At 40.4% G+C, this 19,660-nt stretch overlaps 1 protein-coding gene across 1 annotated transcript in view; it reads left to right on the top strand.

The window, feature by feature from the left end:
* Nucleotides 1-1,179: 1,179 nt before the first annotated feature.
* Nucleotides 1,180-19,660, top strand: part of LOC140175613 (uncharacterized) — a 61,226-nt gene continuing 42,745 nt past the window's right edge. Inside the window, exons 1-3 of the mRNA XM_072204139.1 lie at nucleotides 1,180-1,315; nucleotides 1,443-1,714; nucleotides 2,134-3,027. Coding sequence (XP_072060240.1) covers nucleotides 1,180-1,315; nucleotides 1,443-1,714; nucleotides 2,134-3,027 — 1,302 coding nt within the window. The remainder of the gene's footprint in view (nucleotides 1,316-1,442; nucleotides 1,715-2,133; nucleotides 3,028-19,660) is intronic.

Below are 19,660 nucleotides of genomic sequence, written 5' to 3' on the forward strand. Positions count from 1 at the left end.
AACTCCAAACCACAAAAGTCTTCCTAACCAATGATGTGCATTCTAAGGCAATTCCTAGGGAGGAAGACTCGGGACTAATACTCTCGGTTATTGATTATAGATTTGTTTGATGTGAAATTGCGTGTAAGCTAGACTATACTCACGATTAAATTTATTGCTAATTTCTATACCGGCATAAAAATTCTCTCATCAAAATGGTGCCATTGCCGGGGACTTGCATATGTGTGCCATGTTATTGGTTAGCGTGAATACGTTGATATGTGAATACTTGCATTTTCTCTTGACTGTTTGTTTGTTTGATTACTAGTTAGGATTAGTATTTGCTTAGTTCAATTTGTTATCATGAGCTCTATACTTCCTTCATTGTATGACGCATTCACTACCAAATGCGAGCTTAGCCGCATTTGATCCGGAAATAGAAAGAACTTTGCTTCACATTAGGCAAGCTCGGAGGCGATTAGCCTTTGGAGGTGGTGAAAAGGTTTCCACTAATTCACCAACCATATCCGAAGTTGATATCAAATCGTCATTCGAAGAAGGCACCATCTATTCTTCCGTTGATACTACTAATAGTTCTTCTATTAATCTAGGCACCGACACTATGGCCGCTCCAAGGAGAGTTAATCTCAAGGAGCGGGTGCACCGGACTTTGTTCTTCAACCTCTTCATGTGCTTCACCCAAAGTTGAATGCAAACTTTGAGCTTAAGACCACTTTGATCAATCGTCTACTTAAGTTCTACGGACCTCCCGCACAAGATCCTATTAGACACCTCAAGAACTTTCAAAGTGTGTGCTCAACAACTAGGCGGGAAATTTCTAATGAGGTTGCTATATGGTTGTTTGCCTTCCCATTCTCTCTTGAGGGAAGAGTCAAAGAGTGGTTCTACACTTTGCCTAGTGAAGTTGTTTCCAATTGGAACTTGCTTAGAAGGGAGTTCCTAGATAAAACCTTTCCTGTGGAAGTAACGGACAAGCTAAGGAAAGAGATTTAATGCATTGTACAAGGTGAGATGGAAACTCTATACGAATATTGGGAACGGTTTCGCAAGCTTCTTGACTCATGTCCCAACCATATGATTGACACTCAAGTATTGCTTAGCTATGTATGCCAAGGAATGAGACCTCAAGACAAAACTCTATTGGATGCTTCAAGCAATGCTTCTTTGTCAAAGTATAGGATGGCGGAGGAGGCATGGCAACTCATTACCGACTTGGCCGAGTCCACTCAGCATGCTAGACGGAGAACTAACCATCCAAAGACCTTAAATGAAGTTTTCTCTAGTAGTGAGACCGCCGCCCTTGCCAAATCCATGGGTGAGATGACAAGCATTCTAAAGCAACTCCAAATAAATCAACAACAACCTCCATTTCATCAACAACAACCAACCCCACCTCCTCCTCAACAACAAAGTCAACAATTGGTCCCCTAACGAGTGTGCAGTATTTGCTCTTGCTACTCTCACAAAACGGATGAATGTCCAAGTCTCCAAGAAGACAATACCTTGGCAGCTACCCACAATTTCTATGACCGTCCGAATCAAGGATACTACCAACAAGGCGGCAATTTCAACCAAGGGTATCCCCAACAAGGAGGCAATTACAATCAAGGGGGTAGCAACTATAACCAAGGTTGGAGAGATAATTCCAACCAAGGATGGCGGGACAATTATCAACAAGGAGGTAGGGACAATGGAGGAAATCAAAGATGGAACAGTAACAACTCACAAAACCGATACTCACAAAACCAACCATACCAACAAAGTCAATCATACCCTCAACAAAACCAAGGAAGAAACTACCAAACCTACCAATCACCACATCAACGACAACCACCTCAACCCAATCAATCACAAGCCCCTCCAATCACCTATCCCTCCACTTCTTTCAATCAAGATGATACACTCCGTTCCATTCTCCAAGGACAAAAAGAACTTTAAATTACACTTACCTCCGGTCTTACCGGTCTTACATCTACTCTCCAAGCTCTTCTAGCCCGCATGGAACCACCTTCTACCTCTACTCCCCAAGCTTCAAGCTCGAGTACCATAGATGGAGTTCAATTCATTGATTGTATGTGCGATCTTGGTGCATGCATTAGTATTATATCTCTTTCCGTTTATCATATATTGAAGCTCCCACCGTTGAAGCGGTCAGCGGCTAGGTTTGTCTTAGCGGATAAAAGCATAATAACTGTGGCGGGTATTGTGGAAGATGTGTTGTTAAACATAAAGGGTTTGATATTTCCGATTGACTTTCATATTATTGATATTCCACCTAGTGAATCCGAAAGGACATCATCCATCTTACTTGGGAGGCCATTTTTGAGGACCTCTAGGTTCAAATTGGATGTCTATTCGAAAACTTATTCCTTTGAGATCGACGGGAGAGTCGTAAGTTTTAGCCTAGATGAAGCGATGAGGCACCCACCGGAGAACCATTCCATATTCTGGTGTGACTTAACTGACAACATTGTAGCCGAAGTGCATTATGCAAAGCTAGATATGAAGAATATGATTGAAGACCCGAATGAAGAGAACACCTCACCCCATCCGGAACCACCGGAAGTTCAAGTGTCAAGTCAAGAACAAAATGTAGAATTGAAGCCACTACCACCCCACCTAAAGTATTCCTACCTTGATGAAGCCCACAAGTTTTCGGTGATTGTTGCAAGGAAACTCACTCCTAAACAAGAAGAGAAGTTGCTTCATGTTTTGAGGAAGAACAAAAGGGCCATAGGGTGGATTTTGGAGGACCTAGTGGGGATAAGCCCCCAAGTGTGTGAGCACCGAATCTTCTTAGAGGAAGGAGCTAGACCCGTTCGGCAATCTCAAAGGAGATTAAATCCTACCATTCTAGAGGTAGTGAAGAAGGAGGTCACCCAATTATTAGAGGCGGACATCATTTACCCCATTTCCGATAGTGAATGGGTGAGTCATGTCCAAGTTGTACCAAAGAAGTCCGAGGTGACGACAATAAAGAATGAGAGCGGGGAGCTTATAGCGACGAGGGTGCAAAACTCATGGCGGGTGTGCATTGACTACCAACAGTTGAACTCGGCCACTAGAAAGGATCATTTTCCACTACCGTTTATCGATCAAAGAAAAAAAAATAAAAAAATTGATAAAGAAAAATAAGATTTTTGAAAATTTTTTGAGAAGAAAATAAAAGACTCAAATTTAGTGACTATAAACCAGAAAGAAAATTTTTTTCCAAATTTAAGTAACAAGATAAACAGTCAGTTGTCCAAACTCGAACAATCCCCGGCAACGGCACCAAAAACTTGGTGCACAAAATTACAATCACACTTTTGCAATTCCGCACAACTAACCAGCAAGTACACTGGGTCGTCCAAGTAATACCTTACATGAGTAAGGGTCGATCCCACAGAGATTGTCGGCTTAAAGCAAGCTATGGTTATCTTGTAACTCTTAGTCAGGATATCAATAATGATTCTTAGTTTTAATTGCAGAAAGTAAAAGAACATGAAATAAAGAGTACTTGTTATGCAGTAATGGAGATTAGATTGGGGTTTTAGAGATACTTTGTCTTCTGAATCTCTGCTTTCCTACAATCTTCTTCTTCACGCACGCAAGGCTCCTACTATGGCAAACTGTATGCTGGTGGATCAACGTTGTCAATGGCTACCCGCCGTTCTCTCAGTGAAAATGGTCCATGTACATGGCTAATCATCTGTCGGTTCTCATTTGTGTTGGAATAGAATCCGTTGACACTTTTGCATACTGTCACTACGCCCAATATTTATGAGTTTGAAGCTCATCACAGTCATCCCTTACCAGATCCTACACGGAATACCATAGACAAGGTTTAGACTTTTTGGATCTCAGGAATGCTGCCAATTGATTCTAGCTTATACCACGAAGACTCGGATCTCACGGATTTGAATACTCTGTTGTCAGGAGAGGCAATCAAACTCATGAACCAGGATCCCAAGAAATACCCACTCAATCTAAGGTAGAACGGAAGTGGTTGTTAGGCACACGTTCATAGGTTGAGAATGGTGATGAGTGTCACGGATCATCACATTCATCATGTTGAAATGCGAATGAATATCTTAAAATAGAAACAAGCATGATTGAATGAAAAAATAATACTAATTGCATTAATCCATTGAGACACAGCAGAGCTCCTCACCCCCAATCATGGAGTTTAGAGACTCATGCTGTAGAAGGTACAAAATTCAAATGTAAAATGTCATAAGGTACAAAATGAATCTCTAAAAGTATTTTTTATACTAAACTAGTAACCTAGGTTTACAGAAAATGGGTAAACTAAGATAGATAGTGCAGAAATCCACTTCCGGGGCCCACTTGGTGTGTGTTTGGGCCGAGCATTGAAGCTTTCACATGCATAGGCTACTCCTGGCATTAAACGCCAGCTTTGGTGCCAATTTGGGTGTTTAACTCCATCTTTTATGTCAGTTCTGGCGTTTAACGCCAGAAAAGGATAAAAAGCTAACATTTAAATGCCAGTTTGCGCTATCAAATCTCGAGAAAAGTATAGACTATTATATATTTTTGGAAAGCCCAAGATGTCTAATTTCCAACGCAATTGGGATCGCGTCAATTGGACTTCTGTAGCTCCAGAAAATCCATTCCGAGTGCAGGGAGGTCAGAATCCAACAACATTTACATTCCTTTCTCAGCCTCTAAATCAGATTTTTGCTCAAGTCCCTCAATTTCATCCAGAAAATAACTGAATTCACAGAAAAACACACAAACTCATAGTAAAGTCTAGAAATGTAATTTTTTCATAAAAACTAATAAAAATATACTAAAAAGTGACTAAAGTATACTAAAAACTACCTGAAAATACCAGCAAAAAGCGTATAAAATATCCGCTCATCACAACATCAAACTTAAACTGTTGCTTGTCCCCAAGCAACTAGATAATTAAAATGGGGTAGAAGGAAAATCAAAAAGCAATACATCTCAGAGTTTTAAGTGAAGCTCAGATTCTAATTAGATGAGCGGGACTAGTAGCTTTTTGCTTCTAAACAGTTTTGACATCTCAATTTATCCTTTGAAGTTAAGAATGATTGGCATCCATAGGAACTCAGAATTCAGATAGTGTTATTGATTTTCCTAGCTTAATATGTTGATTCTTGAACATAACTACTTTATGAGTCTTGGCTGTGACCCTAAGCATCTTGTTTTCCAGTAGTACTACAGGATACATAAATGCGACAAACACATAACTGGGTGAACCTTTCAGATTGTGACTCAGCTTTTCTAAAGTTCCCAGTTAGAGGTGCCCAGAGTTCTTAGGCACACTCTTTTGCTTTGGATCACGACTTTAACCGCTTAGTCTCAAGCGTTTCACTTGGTCCTTCATGACACAAGCACATGGTTAGGGACAGCTTGATTTATCCGCTTAGGCTAGGATTTTATTCTCTTGGGCCCTCCTATCCATTAATGCTCAAAGTCTTGAATCCTTTTTACCCTTGCCTTTTGGTTTAAAGGGCTATTGGCTTTTTCTGCTTGCTTTTTCTTTATTTTCATTTTTTTCATTTTTTTTGCAAGCTTTGTATTTTTCACTGCTTTTTCTTGCTTCAAGAATCAATTTTTTGATTTTTCATATTATCAATAACATTTCTCTTTCTTTTCATCATTCTTTCAAGAGCCAATAATTTTAACATTCATAAACTTTACTATAAAAAATATGCATTGTTCAAGTATTCATTCAAAAGACAAAAAGTGTTGCCACCACATAAAAATAATTAGAAATTTTCTTATTGAAAACTTGAAATAATTGCCTCCTTACTCTAAAGAAAATATACTATTTTATTTATGTTTAGTGATGATGAGAAGAAAAAATTATAGCTTACTTGGAGATAATAAAAATAAAAATAAAAATAAAGACCCTAATTACTAATACTCATGTAATTCTTAAGATAGGTTTCTAATAATAAAAGTTATCACAGATTTAAGATTATGACTCAACAACCTTTATTTTGGGAGATGGATGCTCCTTCAATCTGTGGGGTGTCTGGTCCCTCAAGGGAGAGCTTCTGGTGCTTCAGCTCCTATAGCTCACGCCCTTGCTTTTCTTGTTCCTTAAGCAGCTTGCAGAGCATGCTATCTTGATTTTGCTGTTCTTCCTTAAGTTGATCCATAACTTCTTGTAGCTTGGTGACAGATGCTTCTAAGCGGGCCCAGTAGTCAATTTGAGGGATTTATGGGAGGAATTCCTGCGCCCTCCTCTTGATGGAGTTGTCGTGCACTTGTTGTCCCTCCATTGACTTTTTAGTGATTGGATGCTCGACTAAGTTGAACTCATCCACTCCCATCTTTACCCCAGCATCTTTACATAGCAGAAAGATTAAGCTTGGTAAGCCAATTTGGCTTCAGTGGAGTTCTTATTTGCAATTGTGTAAATCTCACAAGAAATCAGATGATGAATCTCCACTTCGTTTCCCAGCATAATGCAATGAATCATCACTGCTCTTTTGATAGTGACCTCAGAGCGGTTGCTAGTGGGCAGTATAGAATGCCCAATGAAGTCCAACTAGCCCCTAGCGACTGGTTTGAGATCTCCTCTCTTGAGTTGGTTTGGGACACCTTTTGAGTTGGTTATCCACTTAGTTTCAGGGAGGCATATGTCCTCTAGAACTTGGTCCAAACGCTTATTTACTCTCACCATTCTCCTATTAAAGGATTCTGGATCATCTTGTAGTTGAGGCAGCTTAAAGACCTCTCTTATTTTGTCAAGGTAGAAGTAAATAGTCTTCCCTCTGACCATAGTTCGAAAGGTAAGGAAGGTAGTTCCCGTCATTCTCTGTTTATCTGTTAGCCACAGATTTGAGTAGAATTCCTGAACCATGTTTCTTCCCACCTTTGTCTCAGGATTAGCTAGGATTTCCCAACCTCTGTTTCGAATCTATTCTTGGATCTCTAGATATTCGTCTTCTTTCAGATCAAACTTATCCTCCGGGATCACTGACCTCAAACCCATTATTTTGTGGTAATGGTCTGCATGTTCTTTGGTTAAGAACCTCTCATGATTCCAAAGTGGTTTTGGATTATTCTCTTTCTTGCCTCTTAAAGTGGTTTGTTTTCCTTTAGGGGCCATCAGTGATCACGGAAAAACACATCAAACTTAGAGGTTTGCTTGTCCTCAAGCAAAAGAAAGGAAAGGATAGGAATAGAGGGGGGACAGATTCGAATGGTGGAGGTATGGGCATGGTCGAACGTGTATTTAAAAGGGAGGGGGTGGGTTTCAAAAATTTTGAAAAAGATATGATAGAAAGATATGATTTGTAAAAGATGAATCGTGATATGAAAAAGATGAGATTTTAAAATTCAAAAGATATGGAAAATATATAAAGAAGTTAAATCTGAATTTTCGTTGATGCATCTAAGAATTAAAAGATGATATGATCAGTTGGAAAAGATTTGGAAAGAAATTGAAAAGATAAATGAGTTTTTAAAAAAGCTTTGAAAGGGATTTTGAAAGAAAATTAAAAAGAATTTAGAAGATTATTAAATTTTTGAAAATTGAATTTGAGAGATGAAAATTGTTTATGCAGAAAATTATGAATTAAAACATGAAAATTTGAAAAAAATTGAAGTGAAAATAGAATCACCTCCCCCTGTCAGTTCTAGCGTTAAACGCCCAGAATGGTATCCATTCTGGCGTTTAACGCCCAGCCAGGTACCCTGGCTGGCGTTAAATGCCAAGAATCTTGTCACTGGCATTTTTCTGAACGCCCAGGATGCTGCAACTCTGGCGTTAAATGCCCAACGCCCAGAATGGTACCCATTCTGGCGTTTAACGCCCAAAATGCCTCTTACCGGCATTTTCGAGCCAGTGAGCTCCTTTTCTTTGCTTTGTGTTCTGAATCCTTCTGTAACTTTGTAAACTTCTGCATTTAACAATTAACCTTAAAGATAATTTATATCAAACTCCTATAATTATTATTTAAATAACAAGAACCCTTGCTAATGACTGAGTTGCCTCCCAACAAGTGCTTCTTTATTGTCTTTAGCTGGACTTTTACTGAGCTTTAGTCTAGTCTCAGTTTTGAGCATTCTTGCTCAACATTGCTTTCAAGATAATGTTTGACTCGCTGTCCATTAACAATGAACTTTTTGTTAGAGTCAATATCATGAAACTCTACATATCCATATGGTGACACACTTGTGATCACATATGGTCCCCTCCACCAGGATTTTAATTTCCCAGGAAACAATTTGAGCCTAGAGTTAAATAGCAGAACCTTCTGTCCTGGCTCAAAGACTCTGGATGACAGTTTCTTGTCATGCCACTTTTTTGCTTTCTCTTTGTAAATTTTTGCATTTTCAAAAGCATTGAGTCTGAATTCCTCTAGCTCATTCAACTAGAGCAATCTTTTCTCTCCATCTAACTTGGCATCAAGGTTTAGGAATCTAGTTGCCCAGTAGGCCTTGTGTTCCAGTTCCACTAGCAGGTGACAGGCTTTTCCATACATAAGCTGGTATGGAGAGGTCCCTATAGGAGTTTTGAATGCAGTTCTATATGCCCATAGAGCATCATCCAGACTCCTTGTCCAATCCTTTCTACGAGTACTTACAGTCCGTTTCAGGATTCGTTTTAGTTCTCTATTTGAGACTTCAGCCTGCCCATTTATCTGTGGATGATATAGAGTTGCCACTTTGTGGTTAATTCCATATCGGATCAGAGCAGAGTCATGCTGTTTATTGCAGAAATGAGTTCCTCCATCACTGATTAGTATTCTAGGGACACCAAATCTGCTGAAGATATGCTTCTGGAGGAACTTCAACACTGTCTTAGTATCATTAGTGGGTATGGCAATTGCCTCTACCCATTTAGATACATAATCTACTGCCACCAGAATGTAAGTGTTTGAGTATGATGGTGGGAAAGGCCCCATGAAGTCAATACCCCATACATCAAATAACTCAATCTCTAAGATCCCTTGATGAGGCATGGAATAACCATGAGGAAGATTACCAGCTCTCTGGCAACTGTCACAGTTACATACAAACTCTCGGGAGTCTCTATAGAGGGTAGGCCAGTAGAAGCCGCATTGGAGAACTTTTGTGGCTGTTCACTCACCTCCGAAATGTCCTCCATATTGTGATCCATGGCAATGCCAAAAGATCTTCTGTGCTTCTTCTCTAGGCACGTGATGAGCGGATAATTTATACGCTTTTTGGCATTGTTTTTAGTATGTTTTTAGTATGATTTAGTTAGTTTTTAGTATATTTTTATTAGTTTTTAGCTAAAATTCACTTTTCTGGATTTCACTATGAGTTTGTGTGTTTTTCTGTGATTTCAGGTATTTTCTGGCTGAAATTGAGGGTCCTGAGCAAAAATCTGATTCCGAGACCAAAAAGGACTGCAGATGCTGTTGGATTCTGACCTCCCTGAACTCGAAGTGGATTTTCTGGAGCTACAGAAGCCCAATTGGCGCGCTCTCAACGGCATTGGAAAGTAGACTTCCTGGGCTTTCCAGCAATATATGATAGTCCATACTTTGCCCAAGATTTGATGGCCCAAACCGGCGCTCAAAGTCACCCTCAGAAATTCCAGCGTTAAACGCCGGAACTGGCATAAAACTTGGAGTTAAACGCCCAAACTGGCATGAGAACTGGCGTTTAACTCCAGAAAACGTCTCTACACATAAAAGCTTCAATGCTCAGCCCAAGCACACACCAAGTGGACCCAGAAGTGGATTTTTACGTCATTTACTCATTTCTGTACACCCTAGGCTACTAGTTTACTATTAATAGGATCTTTTGACATTGTATTAGTACCTATGACCTCATGACACTTTACACCTTTCTTTGTGTACTTTCCACGGCATGAGTCTCTAAACCCCATGGTTGGGGGTGAGGAGCTCTGCTGTGTCTTGATGGATTAATGCAATTACTACTGTTTCTCATTCAATCATGCTTGCTTCCATTCTAAGATAATACTTGTTCTTAATCCGGATGAATGTGATGATCCGTGACAATCATCATCATTCTCAACCATGAACGCGTGCTTGACAACCACCTCCGTTCTACCTTAGATTAAGTAGTTATCTCTTGGGTTCTTTAACCGGAATCTTCGTGGTATAAGCTAGACTGATGGCGGCATTCAAGAGAATCCGGAAGGTCTAAACCTTGTCTGTGGTATTCTGAGTAGGATTCAATGACTGAATGACTGTGACGTGCTTCAAACTCCTGAAGGCGGGGCGTTAGTGACAGACGCAAAAGAATCACTGGATTCTATTCCGGCCTGATTGAGAACCGACAGATGAATTCCGCTATGCTGTGACAGAGCATATGCAATCGCTTTCACTGAGAGGATGGGAGGTAGCCATTGACAACGGTGAAACCCTGCATACAGCTTGCCATGGAAGGAGACTTGCGTGTTTGAAGAAGAAAACAGTGGGAAAGCAGAGATTCAGAAGATGGAGCATCTCCAAACCTCAACCTATTCTCCATTACTGCAAAACAAGTAATCATTTCATGTTCTTTTGCTTTTCACAATCAATCCTGATAATTTCTGATATCCTGACTAAGATTTACAAGATAACCATAGCTTGCTTCAAGCCGACAATCTCTGTGGGATCGACCCTTGCTCACGCAAGGTATTACTTGGACGACCCAGTACACTTGCTGGTTAGTTGTGCGGAGTTGCAAAAGTGTGATTGCAATTTCGTGCACCAAGTTTTTGGCGCCGTTGCCGGGGATTGTTGAGTTTGGACAACTGACGGCTTGTCTTGTTGCTTAGATTAGGACTTTTTTTATTTTTGTTGGTTTAGAGTCTTTTAGTTGAGTCTAGTTTCATATTTTAAGTTTGGTGTCAATTGCATGCTTTTGTTTTTCTTTTAATTTTCGAATTTGCATGTTCTTAGTCCCTTTTGATTCATAAAAATTCTAAGTTTGGTGTCCTCTTTGTGTTTTTCCCTTAAAAATTTTCGAAAACTTAGTGTTTGATTTTCTAAAAATTTTAAGTTTGGTGTCTTTTTGTGTTTTTCTCTTTCCTCTTTTCAAAAATCAAATCTTTTTCAAAAAAAATTTTCAATCATATCTTTCTAATTGCTATTTTCAAAATCTTTTTAATTAACTAATTGATTCAGTCTTCAATTTGCTTTGATCTTATTTTCTTTTTGATTTTCGAATTCTTATTTTAATTTTATTTTGTTTTATTCTATTTTTTTGTTAATTCAATAAGAAAAAAAAAATTATCTCCTTGCTATCATTATCATTTCCCTTTTGTCCATTATGGACTTAAGTGGGATTAATCAGTCCAAAAGGACTCTGGGGTCATATGCTAACCCCATTACAGTTGCATATGGGAGTAGCATCTGTACACCTCCCATCAAAGCAAGCAGCTTTGAATTAAATCCTCAACTCATTATCATAGTGCAGCAAAATTGCCAGTATTCCGGTCTTCCACAGGAAGAACCTACTGAGTTTCTGGCACAGTTTTTACAAATTGCTGACACAGTACATGATAAAGAGGTAGATCAGGATGTCTACAGACTATTACTGTTTCCATTTGCTGTAAAAGATCAAGCTAAAAGGTGGTTGAATAACCAACCTACAGCAAGCATAAAGACATGGAAACAGTTGTCAGACAAATTCCTGAATCATTTTTACCCTCCTAAGAGGATGACACAGCTAAGGCTGGACATCCAAGGCTTTAAACAAGAGGATACTGAATCCCTTTATAATGCCTGGGAGAGGTATAGAGGTATGCTAAGGAAATGTCCCTCTGAAATGTTTTCAGAATGGGTACAGTTAGACATTTTCTACTATGGGCTTACAGAAAAAGCTCAGATGTCTTTAGACCACTCAGCTGGTGGATCTATACACATGAGGAAGACAATTGAAGAAGCTCAAGAACTTATAGACACTGTTGCTAGAAACCAATATTTGTACTCTAGCAATGAGTTCTCTCCAAAAGAGGAAGTCATGGCAGTAGTCACTGACCCTAGTCCTCAAGAACAAATAATTGAGCTTAATCAACAATTGCTCCTGATGACAGAACAGTTAGCAGACTTTAAAGAGATGCTCTATGAAACTAAAGTTGCTAACAAGAGCATAGAACTGCAGTTGAATCAAGCAAAACAGCAAATATCTAAACAGATAACAGAGAAATGTCAAGCAGTTCAATTGAGGAGTGGGAAGACCCTGAATAACACTGTTCAAAAGAGTAAAAAGCCAAACAAGGAACAATTGACAGAGGACAACCAAACCACTGTTCAAAATCCCTCTGAGGACAGTAAGAGCCCAGAGAGGAATGTCATTGGCGTTCAAACGCCAGAAAGGGAAGGAAAGCTGGCGTTAAACGCCCATTCCTTGCCCAGTTCTGGCATTCAAACGCCAGAAAAGGGGGAAAAGTTGGCGTTAAACGCCCAATTTCCTCCCAATCCTGGCGTTCAAACGCCTAGGGAGAATCAGACACCTGAGAGTGCTGACAGTAACCCCCCTAACAAGGCTTCTTCAACCACTTCTGTGAGGAATAAACCTGCAGCATCTAAGGTTGAAGAATATAAAGCCAAGATGCCTTATCCTCAAAAACTCCGCCAAGCGGAGCAGGATAAGCAATTTGCCCGCTTTGCAGATTATCTAAGGACTCTTGAAATAAAGATTCCGTTTGCAGAGGCACTTGAGCAAATACCTTCTTATGCTAAGTTTATGAAAGAAATCTTAAGTCATAAGAAGGATTGGAGAGAAACTGAAAAAGTGTTTCTCACTGAAGAATGCAGTGCAGTCATATTAAAAAGCTTACCAGAAAAGCTTCAAGATCCAGGGAGCTTTATGATACCATGCACATTAGAAGGTGCTTGCACCAAGACAGCTTTATGTGATCTTGGAGCAAGCATCAATCTAATACCTGCATCCACTATCAGAAAGCTTGGGTTGACTGGAGAAGTCAAACCAACCCGGATATGCCTCCAACTTGCTGATGGCTCCATTAAATACCCATCAGGCATAATTGAGGACATGATTGTCAAGGTTGGGCCATTTGCCTTTCCAACTGACTTTGTGGTGCTGGAAATGGAGGAGCACAAGAGTGCAACTCTCATTCTAGGAAGACCCTTCCTAGCAACTGGACGAACTCTCATTGATGTACAAAAAGGAGAAGTAACCTTGAGGGTCAATGAGGATGAGTTCAAGTTGAATGCTGTAAAAGCCATGCAGCATCCAGACACACCAAATGACTGCATGGGCGCTGACATTATTGACTCTCTGGTAGAAGAGATCAATATGGCTGAGAGCCTAGAATCAGAGCTTGAGGACATCTTCAAAGATGCTCAGCCTGATCAAGAAGAACTAGAGGAGGCAAAGGAATTTTCGAAAATTCCTCAGGAGGAGGATAAGCATCCCAAGCCTGAACTCAAACCACTACCACCATCCCTGAAATATGCATTTCTGGGAGAGGGTGACACTTTTCCAGTGATTATAAGCTCTGCTTTAAATTCACAGGAAGAGGAAGCACTGATTCAGGTGCTAAGGACACACAAGACAGCTCTTGGGTGGTCCATAAGTGATCTTAAGGGTATTAGCCCAGCTAGATGCATGCACAAGATCCTGTTGGAGGATAATGCCAAACCAGTGGTCCAACCACAGAGGAGGCTAAATCCTACCATGAAGGAGGTGGTGCAGAAAGAGGTCACTAAATTACTGGAGGCTGGGATTATTTATCCTATTTCTGATAGCCCCTGGGTGAGCCCTGTCCAAGTTGTTCCCAAAAAGGGAGGCATGACAGTGGTTCATAATGAAAAAAATGAACTGGTTCCTACAAGGACAGTCACAGGGTGGCGCATGTGTATTGACTACAGAAGGCTCAATACAGCCACCAGAAAGGATCATTTTCCTTTACCATTCATAGACCAAATGCTAGAAAGACTAGCTGGCCATGATTATTACTGCTTTTTGGATGGCTATTCAGGCTACAACCAAATTGCAGTAGATCCTCAGGACCAAGAGAAAACAGCATTCACTTGCCCTTCTGGCGTGTTTGCCTATAGGAGGATGCCTTTTGGTCTGTGCAATGCACCTGCAACCTTTCAGAGATGCATGCTCTCTATCTTCTCAGATATGGTAGAGAAATTTCTGGAAGTCTTCATGGATGACTTTTCAGTATATGGAGACTCATTTAGCTCCTGTCTTAACCACCTAGCACTTGTCTTGAAAAGGTGCCAAGAGACTAACCTGGTTTTAAACTGGGAGAAATGTCACTTTATGGTGACTGAAGGAATTGTCCTTGGGCACAAAATTTCAAGCAGGGGAATAGAGGTGGATAAGGCAAAGGTAGAGGTAATTGAAAAATTACCACCACCTGCCAATGTTAAGGCAATCAGAAGCTTTCTGGGGCATGCAGGGTTCTACAGAAGGTTTATAAAGGATTTTTCAAAAATTGCAAAACCTCTGAGTAACCTGTTAGCTGCTGACACACCATTTGTGTTTGACACACAGTGTCTGCAGGCATTTGAGACCCTGAAAGCTAAGCTGGTCACAGCACCAGTCATCTCTGCACCAGATTGGACATTGCCATTTGAATTAATGTGTGATGCCAGTGACCATGCCATTGGTGCAGTGTTGGGACAGAGGCATAACAAGCTTCTGCACGTCATTTACTATGCCAGCCGTGTTCTAAATGACGCACAGAAGAACTACACAACCACAGAAAAAGAGTTACTTGCAGTGGTCTATGCCATTGACAAGTTTAGATCCTATCTAGTGGGATCCAAAGTGGTTGTGTACACTGACCATGCTGCTCTTAAATATCTACTCACAAAGCATGATTCAAAACCCAGGCTCATCAGATGGGTGTTGCTTCTGCAAGAGTTTGATATAGAAATAAGAGACAGAAAAGGGACAGAGAACCAAGTAGCTGATCATCTGTCCCGAATAGAACCAGTAGCTGGGGCGTCCCTCCCTTCTACTGAGATTTCTGAGACTTTCCCAGATGAGCAACTATTTGCCATTCAGGAAGCTCCATGGTTTGCAGATATTGCAAATTTTAAAGCTGTGAGGTTCATTCCCAAGGAGTACAGCCACGTGCAGAGAAAGAAATTAATTTCAGATGCCAAGTACTACCTCTGGGATGAACCATATCTCTTTAAGAGATGTGCTGACGGAGTGATCCGCAGGTGTGTACCCAGAGAAGAAGCACAAATGATCCTATGGCATTGCCATGGATCACAGTATGGAGGACATTTTGGAAGTGAGCGAACAGCCACTAAAGTCCTCCAATGTGGCTTCTACTGGCCTACTCTCTATAAAGATTCCCGAGAGTTTGTGCGTAACTGTGACAGCTGCCAAAGAGCTGGTAACCTGCCTCACGGATATGCCATGCCTCAACAAGGGATATTAGAGATAGAACTGTTTGATGTATGGGGGATTGACTTCATGGGGCCATTCCCACCATCATACTCAAACACTTACATTCTGGTGGCAGTGGACTATGTATCTAAGTGGGTAGAAGCAATTGCTACACCCACTAATGATACAAAGACCGTATTGAAATTCCTCCAGAAAAACATTTTCAGCAGGTTTGGCGTTCCCAGAGTGCTAATCAGTGACGGGGGCACTCATTTCTGCAATAAACAGCTACACCTTGCTATGGTTAGGTATGGAATTAGCCACAAAGTGGCAACTCCGTATCATCCACAGACAAATGGACAAGCTGAGGTCTCTAACAGAGAGCTAAAAAGAATCCTGGAACGGACTGTGATAGCCCGAAGAAAGGATTGGGCAAAGAGCTTGGATGATGCTCTGTGGGCATACAGAACAGCATTCAAGACTCCTATAGGAACCTCCCCATACCAACTGGTGTATGGGAAGGCCTGTCATTTGCCTGTGGAACTGGAACATAAAGCCTACTGGGCAACCAGATTCCTAAACATGGATGCACAGTTGGCTGGTGAAAAAAGATTACTCCAGTTAAATGAGCTAGAGGAGTTCAGACTCAATGCCTTTGAAAATACAAAAATTTATAAGGAAAAGGCAAAGAAATGGCATGACAAGAAGTTGTCAACCAGAGTCTTTGAGCCAGGACAAAAGGTTCTGCTCTTCAACTCTAGGCTCAGACTGTTTCCAGGAAAACTCAAATCCCGTTGGAGGGGTCCGTATGTGATTACAGGAGTGTCACCATATGGATATGTTGAGCTTCCGTTTATTGATTCTGGCAAGAAGTTCATTGTTAATGGACAGAGAATCAAGCATTATCTTGAAGGAAACTTTGAGCAGGAGTGCTCAAAACTGAGGCTTGAGTGATTCTCAATGAAAGTCCAGCTAAAGACAGTAAAGAAGCGCTTGCTGGGAGGCAACCCAGTCATTAGGAGGTTATATGATTAGTTCTTACAGAGGCAAATATCAAAAATGAAGGAGTTCACAGAGTTACAGAAGGATTCAGCTCAAAAAGCAGAGAAAATGAGCTTACTGGCGAAAAAACGCCAGTAAGGGGCATTTTGGGCGTTAAACGCCAGAATGGGTACCATTCTGGGCGTTTAACGCCAGGAATGGTGCCATTTTGGGCGTTAAACGCCAGAATGGGCACCATTCTGGGCGTTTAACGCCAGGTGTGCAGCATCCTGGGCGTTTTGAAAAACGCCCAGTGATAAAGGCTTTCTGGCGTTTAACGCCAGCCAGGGCACCTGGCTGGGCGTTAAACGCCCAAAAGGGGTGCCATATGGGCGTTAAACGCCAGAATGAGTGCCATTCTGGGCGTTTAATGCCAGAAAGGTGGGGGGACCACATTTTTGTTTTCAACTCAAATTTTTTCAAACTTTCCTCTTTTTACCCATACTCTTCTACATAAATGCACTTCAGCCTTTCATCATTCACCTTCAAATCTTCACAAATCAAAACCATTCTTCAAATCTATTTCAAATTAATCCCAAATCTTCTTCAAAAACTCACCCTTTTCTCAATTTCTTTCCATATCTTCTCAAATCTCCTTTCTAATCTCTCTTTTTTTTCGAAAAAACTCTCCCCCTCACCTTATAAATTCGTGTTTGGCTTCCTCTTTCCACCACACCATTCGAATTTCCTCTTCCTCTTCTCTCTCTCTTCTCTTCTTTCTTCTCTTTTTGCTTGAGGACAAGCAAAACCTCTAAGTTTGGTGTGCTTTTCCGTGATCACTAAGCCAAGATTCATCAAGATCATGGCTCCTAAGGGAAAACAAACCAATTCAAGAGGAAGGAAAAAGACTACTCCAAAGAATCTTTGGAATCAAGAGAAGTTCTTAACCAAAGAACATGAGGACCATTATCACAAAATAATGGGTCTGAGGTCAGTGATCCCGGAAGTTAAATTTGATCTGAAAGAAGATGAATATCCGGAGATCCAAGAGCAAATTCGAAACAGAGGATGGGAAGTTCTAACCAATCCTGAAATAAAGGTTGGAAGGAACATGGTTCAGGAATTCTACTCTAATCTGTGGCTAACAGATAAGCAGAGAATGACTGGAACTGCTTACCATACCTACAGAACCATGGTCAGAGGGAAAGTTATGTACTTCCATCTGGACAAAATAAGAGAAATTTTCAAACTACCTCAACTGCAAGATGATCCTGACTCCTTCAATAGGAGGATGGTGAGAGTAGATAAAGGGTTGGATCAAGTTCTAGAGGACATATGCCTCCCTGGGACTAAGTGGATAACCAATTCAAAGGGTGTCCCAAACCAACTCAAGAGGGGAGACCTCAAGCCAATTGCAAGAGGTTGGCTAGACTTTATTGGGCGTTCCATATTGCCCACTAGCAACCGTTCTGAGGTCACCATCAAGAGGGCAGTGATGATTCATTGCATTATGCTTGGAAAAGAAGTGGAGGTTCATCATGTGATTGCTTGTGAGATCTACACAATTGCAAATAAGAATTCCACTGAAGCCAAACTGGCTTACCCAAGCTTGATCTCCTTGCTCTGTAAAGAGGCTGGGGTGAAGATGGGAGTAGATGAGTTCATACCCATTGAACACCCAATCACCAAGAAGTCAATGGAAGGACAAGTGCAAGACAACTCTATCAAGAGGAGGGCGCAGGAATTCCTCCCTGAATTCCCAAGAATTGACTACTGGACCAGCCTAGAAGCATCTATCTCCAAGCTGCAAGAGACTATGGAGCAACTGAAGGAAGAACAGCAGAATCAGAACTGCATGCTCTGCAAATTGTTAAAGGAACAAGAGAAGCAGGGGCGTGAACTCCAAGAATTGAAACGCCAAAAGTTCTCCTCTCAAGCTGAGGGAGCATCCACTTCTCAAAATCAAGGTTGTTGAGTCCTAACTCTGTGAAAACCTCTATCATTAGGAGCCTATGTTTGCGTTTTTTTTTCCTTTGTTTTGTTTTTATTTTTCGTTTTCTTTTAGTTTCATTTTATATCTATTTTTGAGTCTTATTTTAATTCATAATTAATAAAATTGAAATTTTATGCCTTAAAGATATGAATGTCCTATGAATCCATCACCTCTCTTAAATGAAAAAATGCTTTAATCACAAAAGAACAAGAAGTACAGGATTTCAAAATTTATCAATGAAACTAGTTGAATTAGTTTGATGTGGTGACAATACTTTGTGTTTTCTGAATGAATGCTTGAACAGTGCATATGTCTCTTGAATTTGTTGTTTTAAGAATGTTAAAAATTATTGGCTCTTGAAAGAATGATGGAAAAAGAGAACTGTTATTGAGGATCTAAAAATCATTAGACTGATTCTTGAAGCAAGAAAAAGCAGTGGATACAAAAAAAAAAATTTCGAAAAAAAAAGAAAAGAGAAGAAGAAAAGAAAAAGAAAAAGAAAGAAATAAAGTTGTGATTCAAGGCAACAAGAGTGTGCTTAAGAACCCTGGACACCTCTAATTGGGGACTTTAGCAAAGCTAAGTCACAATCTGAAAAGGTTCACCCAATTATGTGTCTGTGGCATGTATGTATCCGGTGGTAATACTGGAAGACAGAGTGCTTTGGGCCACAGCCAAGACTCATACACTGGCTATGTTCAAGAATCATTATGCTTAACTAGGAGAATCAATAACACTATCTGAGTTCTGAGTTCTTATAGATGCCAATCATTCTGAACTTCAAAGGATAGAGTGAGATGCCAAAACTGTTCGGAGGCAAAAAGCTACTAGTCCCGCTCATCTAATTGGAGCTATGTTTCCTTGATATTTTGGAGTCTATAGTATATTCTCTTCTTTTTATCCTATTTTGATTTTCAGTTGCTTGGGGACAAGCAACAATTTAAGTTTGGTGTTGTGATGAGCGGATAATTTATACGCTTTTTGGCATTGTTTTTAGTATGTTTTTAGTATGATTTAGTTAGTTTTTAGTATATTTTTATTAGTTTTTAGCTAAAATTCAGTTTTCTGGATTTCACTATGAGTTTGTGTGTTTTTCTGTGATTTCAGGTATTTTCTGGCTGAAATTGAGGGTCCTGAGCAAAAATCTGATTCCGAGACCAAAAAGGACTGCAGATGCTGTTGGATTCTGACCTCCCTGCACTCGAAGTGGATTTTCTGGAGCTACAGAAGCCCAATTGGCGCGCTCTCAACGGCATTGGAAAGTAGACTTCCTGGGCTTTCCAGCAATATATGATAGTCCATACTTTGCCCAAGATTTGATGGCCCAAACCGGCGCTCAAAGTCACCCTCAGAAATTCCAGCGTTAAACGCCGGAACTGGCATAAAACTTGGAGTTAA

The sequence above is a fragment of the Arachis hypogaea genome, chromosome 10 (assembly GCF_003086295.3).
Source record: "Arachis hypogaea cultivar Tifrunner chromosome 10, arahy.Tifrunner.gnm2.J5K5, whole genome shotgun sequence".
Lineage (NCBI taxonomy): Eukaryota > Viridiplantae > Streptophyta > Magnoliopsida > Fabales > Fabaceae > Arachis > Arachis hypogaea.